Below are 11,645 nucleotides of genomic sequence, written 5' to 3'. Positions count from 1 at the left end.
ATCCTTGAGTCACTGACACCAAACACGTTCAAGTCTCTCCTTAACTGACCTCAGGTTTTATCAGCTAGATAAGTTCCTCTGAATGCACTTACAACAGCCTGGCATTTAATTGGGTGATTCTTTAAAATACAGAAATTGTTCTGAAAATACAGATATATCAGCACGTACATCAAAGTAATAAACCCCATTACAAAATATCAACGTTTAATTAACACCATAAGATGTTAAGTTACAAGCAAACACTGTTTTGCTTCTAATCCCCCGATTTTTTAAGTTCTTATATTAAGTGTACTCAAAACTTCTTCACTGCTAAATTTCCACTGATTTTTTTTAATTGGATGTTATCTTTCCAGACTGCATGTTAGTGACTGCATCATAAAAAGAAATCAGTCAAATTTGACTTTCTACTCTGTTAAATATTTCAACTGGGAAGAAATTTGTGAAGCATCATTTCAGTTAACATGGACTTAAAAAAAGGTCTAGAAAGTCTGATTTGAATTTCTCATTGTTCTTTTTACAATTTTAGCAGTATTGATGGAGGATCAGTGGCGAACCTGTTAAATTTGGGCAGAAGTTTTGTCTTGGAACAACAGGAGGATTTTCTGATCCAATGGTAAGGGAACAAAGTTGCAAATGGCAGTTGATGGCATATACTGATAGTATGCATTTACGTACTATATATATCGAATTGTACAGTGGTTCAGTATCTTAGCTTTACAGAACAGATTCAGAATCATCAACATAAACAATATATATATATTTAGAAAGTTTACAGGACTTGTCTGAGACTAGTTTTGCAGTCCAAGGGGACAGGGAACCAGAATGATAGATAAAGCAGATGTTAAACAAGGAAAAAAAAAAAGAAAGAAAGAAAGAAGAAAAAAAAACCACAAAGAAAATTTCATTTCTTGTGAAGGAAAAATACAGTCTGTGTATGAAGTAACATACTACAGGGAGATTTCTATTAAATGTGAATGTTGTTTCCCTTTACAAGTCAGAAGCAAAGCAGACATTTGATGCTCAGAATAAATCACTACAACTCTGATAACATTTCCCCCTCAGCTGTTGCTTGGAACTGAAGGAGTCTTTGGAATGAAAAATCAATTTTCAATTAATATTCACTGGTCTATTTCATGAGTTTATCAACATTATAGAATCCATTTTCCTCTTTAGAGATGTGTAGTGTTAGCTTGGCAGACTGTTAAGAAGGAAAAAATTATTTCTGCTGATTTTTCTTTTTAAAATTATGTGTTTTTTCCTTCTACAATTGTGTGGTCCTTAATGTATATTTTCATCTACAGTTATATCTAGCAAGTGACCATAAATCATTTATGAGGCTTGCCAAAAAATCTTACCTTCAGCAAGTATTTTTGACAGATGAGCTTTCCTATTTGACTTGCTGGCGAGCTAACTTCTTGGATCCACAGCTGCGTCTTGAATATGAAGGATTTCCAGTTCCTGTAAGTCATTAAATTTGAAAAAATAAGCATTGAGTTTTTAATTGACACAGTAGATTGAAACAGTAGAACCATTTCTCAGGCATTATCTTTTATATTTGAAGATTGTGGTGTTCACCTTCCTTCGTTTATTTTCATCCTAACCACTATATCTGTGCAGTAGATACTAGTTAAAGTCATTCTTTTTTTGCCATTAGACATCATTTACATTTTGCAATATTAGTCTGCCTGCAATATTTTTGCTGAGAGTAGGTGGGAATATGCTGTTTAATGTAACTATATCTGGGAATAACTTGGTTTCACGTGGAGGAAACTGATCCTCTAACCTTTGTGTATTTGTTTTGTTTATGTTTCCTTTTTTTCCCAGGCAAACTCTAAATTGATTATTACTCATTGCCATACTAATAGGAGCTTAGCTGTTCCAAGGAACTTTTGGACAAGGTGAGAATAATTTATAACTGGCAGTGATATGCTTTTTGAGATGCCAGCTCGGTACATCCAGAATTACTGAAAGAAGTAAAGTAATTGCTTTAGGAACACACTGAGGAAATGGAAAAGAATGCAGGATGCACATTCTTCTTTTCCCCATTTTAATTATTGTGTCCCATTGTGATGCTGCAAGCAGTCAGTTCTGTCTTACTCATTTTTCTTTCCTTTTTTTCCTTTGTATAATCACATCACATCACAGTCCCAGCCTTCTGTAATGTTTTGGTAGTTCTCCCTTTAAATATCTTGAACAATATAATTAAAATATATATGGAATAAAATATATATGCAATTAATATGGAAAAATCAGCATGCTAAGGATTCAATAAAAATGCACTACACAAATCTATATTTCTTATATCCATAGGAATCTCATAACAAATCAGTGTTAATTCAACAATTTGACTTAACGTGCATGTATTGAAATAATGTTGATTAAGCATTATTAAGGAGTATATCGATTGTTTCTAATTAAATTTCAGGGCAAATTTTACTGTGAATTTGTATCAGTTTTTTGAGAATGAAAAAGGTCTGTAAGGCTGAAAGGTTGGAATGGTTTTTGTGTAGCCAGAGTCAACTTCAGAAGAAAGCCTTACACATCTTACAGCAAATGCAGGCTTGCTGGCTGCATACGTATTCATTCTATACTCTGCCTCCCCACCCTTTTCTTTTGCTTTGCAGGTCTTTTTTTGGAAGGGAATATGAAGTAATTTGTCACACTTATCTGGACACCCATCGAGCTGAAGAAGACAAGAATTACTGGGTAATAGCTACAGGAGATCCCAGTGATGAGGGTGGTACTATGATCAATAGACCTGAGCCTCAGCCAGGAGGAACAGGAAAGAATGAGTTTCATGAAGAGACAAAGAATGTAAGAGTTCCAGATTACAATTGACAGAGATTGCTTAGATTCTGATTCTTATTTTTTCTGCTCACATTTGAATATTAAGAATGTTTATTTTAAAAAGAGATATGAAAATCTACTGTTAATAATTTTATATGGTCTCATTAATTCATCAGAATTATGTGAATTGGAAAAAAATGGCTAAAACACACTGAACAATGCACACCAAAAAGCTCACGAATCAAGAAAAGCTCATTCTCCTGCTTTCACATTCACTGGTGGCAAAAGAAGTCAGAACACAGTAAATTGAATTGCACTAACTGACTGCCCTTCAGGGTGTATTTAACCAGGGCTTCCAAAACCAAATCAGCATCACCTTTTTGAAAAGGGTGAGCATACATTTTTCAAAACTCCAAGACCAAACTCATGCAAGCTGTCCTGGGATGCTTTGACATCTGAAGATTGGTAGAGGGAAATGAGGTGGTTGAGCTTTTTCCACACTCTTTATCACAAAAAAAAAAAAGGGAAACGACTGCCTGAGCTGTGGGAAAATGAATAGGATTGATTCAGCAATTCCTGATTATCAGCTTTTGTTCTGATTTAATACAATTTTAAGGCCACAGCTTGCTCAGAGTTTATATCACAATATTTTATTTTATTTTATATTTTATTTTATTTTATTTTATTTTATTTTATTTTATTTTATTTTATTTTATTTTATTTTATTTTATTTTATTTTATTTTATTTTATTTTATTTTATTTTATTTTATTTTATTTTATTATTTTATTTTTTAACTTTTAGGACTTCCTAAACTCCAACACTTCCTAGTATTATCCACACGATGGCACCACATTCTTTAAAACACTCTGGTTACAGCCAGCACGATTATTGCTACCTGCTTTAAAACAACCTGAATCGTTTACATTCCATTGAATCCCTGATACGATGTCACAAAATAAACAGATAAAGTCAAGTTCAAATTCTGGGCTAGAGGGTGTGAGCAATGTTTATCAGCTGTTTAGAAAATAAAATCAGTTTAAGCAACAAATGTAGACAGAAGAATGTACAGCACTGTGCATTGCGTGCTATCAATTTCTTAAACAAAACTAATTGGAATATGAATTTGTTACCAAAACATACTTAAATATCTTTAGGAACTTTTTCACTCACTTTCTATGTAAAGATAGGAAACCTGATGTGCAGCAAATGATGGATATTTTTGTAGTGCCACTGTTACTATTTACCCTGACCTACAGAGGTTAAAAGTCCACATATATTCATAATAGACCGACATAATTCCATTTTGATTTTGTAGGCAATAAACTAGAAAATAAAGCAGCCCCCAGGAATGAACTGCAGCATTTCTGATTTGACAGTTGTGGGACATTCATCGCTAAGCACAGGTTTTAATATAAAGGACTGAATAATAACACAGAATTTAAACAAGCCAGGGACTGCCACTTAGAGACACAGTATGGTCTAGTTGATAGGGAAATGGAGATCTGAACCATGCCCATTGTAAAACTAAGGGCACATGTTATATTTTGATTGTCCCAATTTTGCAACCCATGAACGGCAGTGCTCGCCTCATCTGTAAAGCACTCTGATATATACCAACAAAAAGCAAAATCGTGCACTAGGAAAGTTTTTAATGCTTCTTTCAACCTTACTGATTTGCAGTGGCTATGATGTCCTCTTGTGGCACCCAGACCAAGACCCCACTCTCTAACTTTACACCCATCAGTATCTTCTGAGGCTGCTTTTCTATTCAGTGTTGTCACGAGGTACTATTTTGGCTCAGCCAGCTCATCAGAGAAGGAAGCCACATGCAGGCTTTGTAACTGGATAAGACATCTGAAGGGAAGAAAAAAGAAAAAAAAAAAAAGACTATTACAGTTAGAAATTCCACACAGCAGTGGAAGAAAATATCTATGCACTGGAAACTTGGGTGGAGTTGGCAGGTGAGAGGGTGATTTTGATATCTGTGCCCATTCACCCTCCCTAAATTAATATTGCACAACCACTGCAGTTTGGGGTGGAGGAAAGCGTCCTTCTAAAATCTTTGGAAACACTTAGATGTATGAAAACTCAACTGAGAAGCCCACAGAAGAAAAAATATGTAAGGCACAAAATTTGAAACATATCAAATACAAGTGGGACTAAAGAAATCTTTGTGTCATTTTGTCAGCTACACTTCTCTAAATTTACAGGCTTTGGCTCAGGTGTTGCCCTCCCCCTCACCTTCTCTTCTGTATTTTGATCAGCAGGGAGTTTGTGATGAGTTTAAAACCTTATTTTTTTTATTCCTTTTGGTTGGTAGGCTGGTATAAAACAACATCTTTAATATAAGAGAACAAAATATCAGTACTGTGCTAGAAAGCATTGCCACAACACTTATAGATGTCAAGATATTTCCATGTTTTTGGTTCAGGAGGACTCAAAGTGCAGCAGAATAGGCACAAACATTAGAAAAGGCCTGATGACATTAATACCCACATTTGCTGATGAAATTAATTCATACACTTACATCTCTGCTGTATGTTTATACGAAAAACTCAGAGAGCTCGTTTCCCAACATCTGCTAAATGCTGCCTCGTACAGTACGTCAAAACAAAATGAAACAGACCATCCAGTTGCAGGCCAGATAGTATATATGTTTCTATAATGCTGGTCTTGTTTTAATTATAGGTTCCTTGGGGCAGAGACCATATCTTCATCTTTTTTCCAAATACGAACAACTAAGGCAGAGACATTCAGTATGCAATAGCCTAAAGCTGTTATTTAAAGTGGTTGAACGATGACAGGAAATTGAAGTAGACCTGGTGCAAATAACCAGAGATACAGGCACATGAAATCTACACATAAAGCAGCGCCAAGTAGTAAACTCTCGGTGTGGGGTACAAAGATGCAGCTGCCCAAGTGAGTCTGACGTTAATAGGAGTTGCTAGGAGAAGAGCCCACAAACCACAGTGCTGTCCCTGTGGGTCTGACAAACCCACGTTGGGAAATAAGAATTATATGTGCCAGTATTTATTTTTCTATATATATTTAGTTATTTAATTATATGGCATAGCAGTTAAAAATACCTAACTAGCTTTTAGTCTAAGTCCAGAAGTGGCACCAGTCCTGAGAAGCTGAAGTGCCATTTCTGTATCTTGTTTGTGCTAAAACTCTTAGCACTTAGGTGATGTATGCCCGTGAAGATCTCCATCTGACTATGAAAATCCCTTTCAAAAATGGCATGTAACTGTTTCTGAAAACATTTCAAGTATAATATATAAAATCATTACATCCCCAAGCAGAATGATAGCGAGGAACTAATGAATAATCAAAGCTATGAAAAAAAGCTGGAGTGATCTTTCCTTTACAGGCAACATTTAATAAAGCTTAAAACTCCTAAAATGCAATTTAGCACGGATTATTGTTAAAGGGTCTCTAAAAATGAAACATGGCAGTTTGTGAAATCCACATTGGATAGCAATTTCTCTCCTTCCTCCCTGGTTTTCAACTATTCCTCCCTTGCCTGGGCTTTCTGTCTCTTCTATATCCTGAAGAAACAACTGAGCAGTTGTTTGGGGAAAAGTTTAAGGTTCATCAGACTTTCCGGTCTTTTTGCTGACAATTTTGGCAGCACCAGTTCATCCAGAACACCCAAGATGTATTATAGTCTTATAAGCAGCCAGTGAATTTAACTGAACGTTAAAGGACTCATATTTTGCCATATAAATGTATACATATGCATGTATACACACACACACAAATTTATAAAAGTAGAAATGAATTAGCATCATACACACAAACCCATACCAGGTATTTTAAAGCTGACAAAGCAATAGCATGTAACTCAGTATGTGAATGAGACCAATCTCTTCTCATCTAAATATATTAACTGGTTTCTTTTGAAACTACCTGAACGAATTAGTTCTTTCAGCACAATTTGGAGTGATCCCAGATTTATTCATTCTCAAGCCTGCTTATAAATGACTTCACATCACGTGTTAAACCAGGGAAGCATTCTTGCTACACTTGATGCTTTCACCATGCCCCCCTATTTTCCACCCTTTCCCCTTTTCTGCTTGCTGTGAAAATCCAGTGACCTCAGGTTCTACTTGTGGCTGAGAAGCTGCTCAGACAGGCCAACATGTGAGGCTGAGCTCTTTGGTGCTCCTAAACCAGTCTCTCTAGGACAAACAGACACGTTGATACAACAAAAGCAATCTTTAATCTTAGTGGCTTAAGTTCTATGATAAAGCCCTAATACATTTCTTGTGTTTTCTGAATCTGCTGCCAAAAGGGCAGACAAAATTTGTTCTTCAAAACTTTCTTAATGAAATGCCAACTTTGGGTCAAACAATTCTGACAAGATTGGCCAAAAGGAACAGAAACAGTTATGGCCAATCAAATATTTTCGAGCTGAAATCAAAAATAAGGATCTTTCTTATTTTTTTCCCCACCTCTTGTGGCATTGGTAAAGTGGTTCTTTTTCTGAAGCTCCAAGCAGGTACAGTAGATAAAGAATAAAGAGACTATTGAAGGCCAAGAATCTTCGACATTGGATCAACTGAATCTACAATCATTTTCAAAGTGAAAATCCCTTCCATTTCCTCGGCTAACACAGTATTCTATTCCACATTGTCATACCTATGTCATGTACATTTTCACCTCTCATTTACCATGTCTATGCATCAGTGTCTCTGTCTGATAATTGGACATAACTCTTCCCTGAAGAAGATAACGAGAACAACTCTGTGGATGTTTTGTATGTGCTTATGAGAACACCACAGAAATATATCAAAGAAAATATTATGATTATTCATAAATGTCCTGGCATTCTATACTGCACTGTAAAATGTCTCTGCGTATACGTGGTGTTGGATCACACCAAATGTTGCATGCTTAATTAACAACAAAATTAACAACTTCCATCATGACAAAAGTTCTCTGAATCAGTTCTCTTTTCCCCACATTCCTTTTTCAGACACAAGTAACAACTTGTTTAAAAACAATTCATGGAGCTATTTCAGTAATTGCAGCTCTTGGTCAAGCTCCCGTAGAGCATAGCTTACTGTTCTCACTCCTCACTGAGAATTTTGATGCTTCCAGAAGTTCTTGTATTTCAACATTTTCCTCTGTCCCATGATAACTAATATCTAACTGTGCCTATCAACTAGTAATGCCATGTTAGGCAGTTATGGAATTTTGTCCTGAAGTGCTAAGTGATTTTAAACAGTATTTCACTTTGGCACTTGTGAATGGTTTCTACTGAACACCAGTCTTAACACAGAATTCAGAAACACCAACACAAATTCCTTCTTCCTATGAAATTAGCTTAACAAGGATTTGGGGAATTACCATTTCATCTAAGCAACCACGTCTGAAAACAGAACATTCATTCATCACAAAAAGAAAAAAGGCAGCGTTGATTTCTACCAGCCATTGGGCCTGTTACACAACACAGCTGTTGGCTGTTTGGTTTTAGAAGTGTTACGTACAAGTGGTGAAGGTTTTTCGGTCAGCCCATGTAGCATATAGCAATTACAGGTTTTCCTTATAATGCAAGGTTCGTATTGTGAAGGTATTGTACGAACTGGTATAAATGCAGAATAATGATTTATGTTGCATGTTATTCTACAATGTAGAACATATAAATGAGCTGAGGTAGGGCAATTTTTCTAAAGGTGCACCATAATTAAACTGAGGACAGTTCTCCTGTGTAAATGCCATGAAAGGAGTATTCATCAGGTGGAGTTCTCATGCCTGCAATGAACAGCACCGTTGGCTAAGGCATGCTTCCTGAGGGTGGGACACTGAAGGTGGAACTGAACTGGCACTGAAAGAGTTCTTGAGGAATATAGAAAACATATCCACGAGATCAAAACTACAGAGGAAAAGAACAAACTAAAACTGCTCAGAATGTTTTTTAAACGTGCAAGGCTATCTGTCCCTGGAGAGAATCTAATATGACATTAAGCTTCTGCAGGTGAACAGATATTTTCTCCACAGAAATAAACAACAGTCATATTCCCAATTTAGTGGTCAGATATAGCTATAGATATACTCTTCAGTTAATTATCTATGAAGTTTTGTGTTGATATTTTTCTCCCTTGTTGACCAAAGTTTAAAACTGTTCACATGAAAGAGTGTTTTTAAGATTAGTAAATAACCTTCGAAACAGTTAAATATAGTTTGCAAACATAGTGCCCCTTACAAAAAACAGATCCTGATACAAGAAAGCTACTGGTCACAGAATACAAAGTGTTGGGTTTACAGCTGTGAATTCATTGTCTATATCACTTTGCACTTTGAGAGCAATCAGAGCATCACCTGGGGAGGTGCATCAATAGTTTCACTTGGGGAAAGAAAACAAACCATTAAGGGGGTGAATCTATTTTATCCAACTTTACCAACTGTTCCATTACATACTGAACGGGCATGCTTTTGAGAAAAAAAACAATGGAATGGAAACATACCTCTTCAGATTGGCTACAGGAGTATTATCTGTTGAAACAAAGTCAGCTGCCATTCCCCAAACAGTTCATTGCCGCCCTGGTAAATTGCACAGAGCAAAATAAACATTCCAGAATGCTCTAATTAGCTTAACATGAACAGTTCTTTGTAAATTGCATTTCTGATTCAACTGGACACAGAGCAGCTCTTCTAAAGCTTTATTCAGTGGCTCAGCTGTTCACTCTTGGTGCTTTTTAGCACACACATCCATTTTCCAGATTGCATCCATCTCAAGGATCTGTGGCCTGGTGCATGCTAAGAGCTGCATCCTCCAGTCCCTCTCCTGCTCTCATCTCCATTTGATAGAATACTCTGAGACCTACACAAGCTCTTCCCTCAGTATCAAAGAAGCAGGAAAATGCAATATTTAAAAAATAAAATAAAATAAAAAGGGCCTGGGCAACAAAATGGCAGCAGAAATTTCATGTAGGTAAGCGTGAAGTAACGTGCAATGAAAGGAACAACTTGAACTATTCATATACACTGATGGTTTGCAAAATCACTCAAGAAAAGATCTAGGCGTTGCTGTGGACAGCTTAATGGAAACTTCTGCTCAGTGCACAGCAGTGATCAAAAAAAGCAAACAAGACGTCAGGCTGTATTAAAGATGAATTGGAGAATAATGCTGGAAATTAAAACAATATCATCAAACGCATCAATAATGTATTCCCCATTTTAGGAGAAGCTTATTTTGCTTTCATTCAATGAAGACAAATGATCTTTCACAAGAAAAAAAAAAGGGGGAATTGAAAGGGATTTAAAGGCATAGATAAACTTCTGTAAAATGAAAGATTTGTATTGGTGTCAGACTTGCGACATCCTTCAAATCATCCTTCTCTAACAAACTTACTTGCTCCTCAGTTCATCGGTTTGTAAACAAGGGCAGAAGGAGGCATTTACTTTGTCATTTCTACAGAGATGGATGAATGAATGAAAACCACAGGAAGGCCTCTTCTGGGCACAAAGATGTCATTTTCCTCCTATTCCCAACCAAAAGGGAAAGGGTCAGTTCCTCTCCACTCTCCCCCAAACTCAGTGCTGGGCCCAATCCAGCACCGTTTCTCATCTCATTCACACTCAGCTGGTGCTGTACTCATCATCTTCTATTCAAACTTCACCTGCATCCCCAGGTCCAGTCAAGCACTTTTACTTGAGTCCTTCCCCTTCTCATCCCTTACATCTCTCCTTGCCCCACACCCAAACCTAGCACACCTGACCTACCCTTTGCTGCTCCTAGCATCTCACACCAATTACCCCACTGCTCCCCACATGGCTTTATGACTCATTTTCCCTTGCTGCAGGCACAGCTCACCACCATAGCTCCCTCAGCTATGCTGTCAGGATTATCAGCACCCTTGGCTGTCCATCACCTACCTCCCCTGCAGTATCTACGCAGCAGGCAGCTGCCCCATGATCTGCAGACCACTGACAGATGGGCATGATGTAGTTAATGCTGTTGCTTACCATCGACAGAAACTAGAAAAATTAAAGCCAGAGGTTGACTTACAGCAGAAGAACCCTCCCACGCACACACCATCCATTCTCAATGCATATATTGTTTAGGTATTAATTAAAGCAGAAGTATCTCTGCTACTGACCTGATGGGCCAGGTTGAAAGCTGTCCTGTGGATTATGGACACGATATACCTCAAACTCTGTGGTTCCTAGGGTAGAGTGCTTGCTGAACATAGATGTTGGATTTGGTAAATTTGATATTGTTTAGTCTGAGGATAAGTGATGAAAATGGGAAACTCATCTGCCCAGCAGCAGGAGGGTGTGGAGTGAGGCAGTGTTGTTTTCTGCAGAGGATTTTTATGACTGGGCTCTTGGGAGCCTGAGATGTCACTAGGTCCTTGGGCAGTGAAACCAGCAAGGGAAAATATGAACTGATGCAGTTTTATATAACTTACAAATGCGTTTAGCATTTTCTGTGACAGTGAGAAGGCAGTCAGAAAATTTAACTGCTTCCTTTGTGAACTTTATTTTGTTTATCTGGGAGCTTGGCTCTGCATCAGCAGAATTGACAGTGGTTTCAAGCAGAGCAGGAGCAGGACATTTTCCCACATATTAAAATAAATTCAAATTTCAAGAAAAAGGGGAGAGAAAAAAAATAAAAAGAAAAAATAAAGTTATGGCGTGAAATGGCATTATTACCTCTAACAAAAAGCATATGGAATAGTAGCTTGCACATAGGTCTGGGAGCCAGGAATAAATCAGGGCTAGTCTAGACATGCTGATTCCAGCTGTGGTCCTGAAACAAGCTGTTAGTGCTAGAATTTGATTAAGTCTAATGCCCATCTGGATGATGAATGAAGGCAGAATAACACCGTCCCATCAGAGCTGTGCTAG

The 11,645-nt window shown here is 37.2% G+C and overlaps 1 protein-coding gene across 1 annotated transcript in view; it reads left to right on the top strand.

Moving 5' to 3' along the window:
- Positions 1 to 2,838, top strand: part of CFAP161 (cilia and flagella associated protein 161) — a 3,721-nt gene extending 883 nt beyond the window's left edge. Inside the window, 5 exon segments of the mRNA XM_065734352.1 lie at positions 527 to 543; positions 546 to 613; positions 1,302 to 1,460; positions 1,825 to 1,898; positions 2,625 to 2,838. Coding sequence (XP_065590424.1) covers positions 527 to 543; positions 546 to 613; positions 1,302 to 1,460; positions 1,825 to 1,898; positions 2,625 to 2,838 — 532 coding nt within the window.
- Positions 2,839 to 11,645: the final 8,807 nt, after the last annotated feature.

This window comes from Cyrtonyx montezumae, unplaced genomic scaffold (genome assembly GCF_038088225.1).
Source record: "Cyrtonyx montezumae isolate F1298 unplaced genomic scaffold, pur_monq_1.0 scaffold_17, whole genome shotgun sequence".
Taxonomy (NCBI): domain Eukaryota; kingdom Metazoa; phylum Chordata; class Aves; order Galliformes; family Odontophoridae; genus Cyrtonyx; species Cyrtonyx montezumae.
Note: the sequence above shows the minus strand (reverse complement) of the source record. Positions and strands in the feature narration are given on the sequence as shown.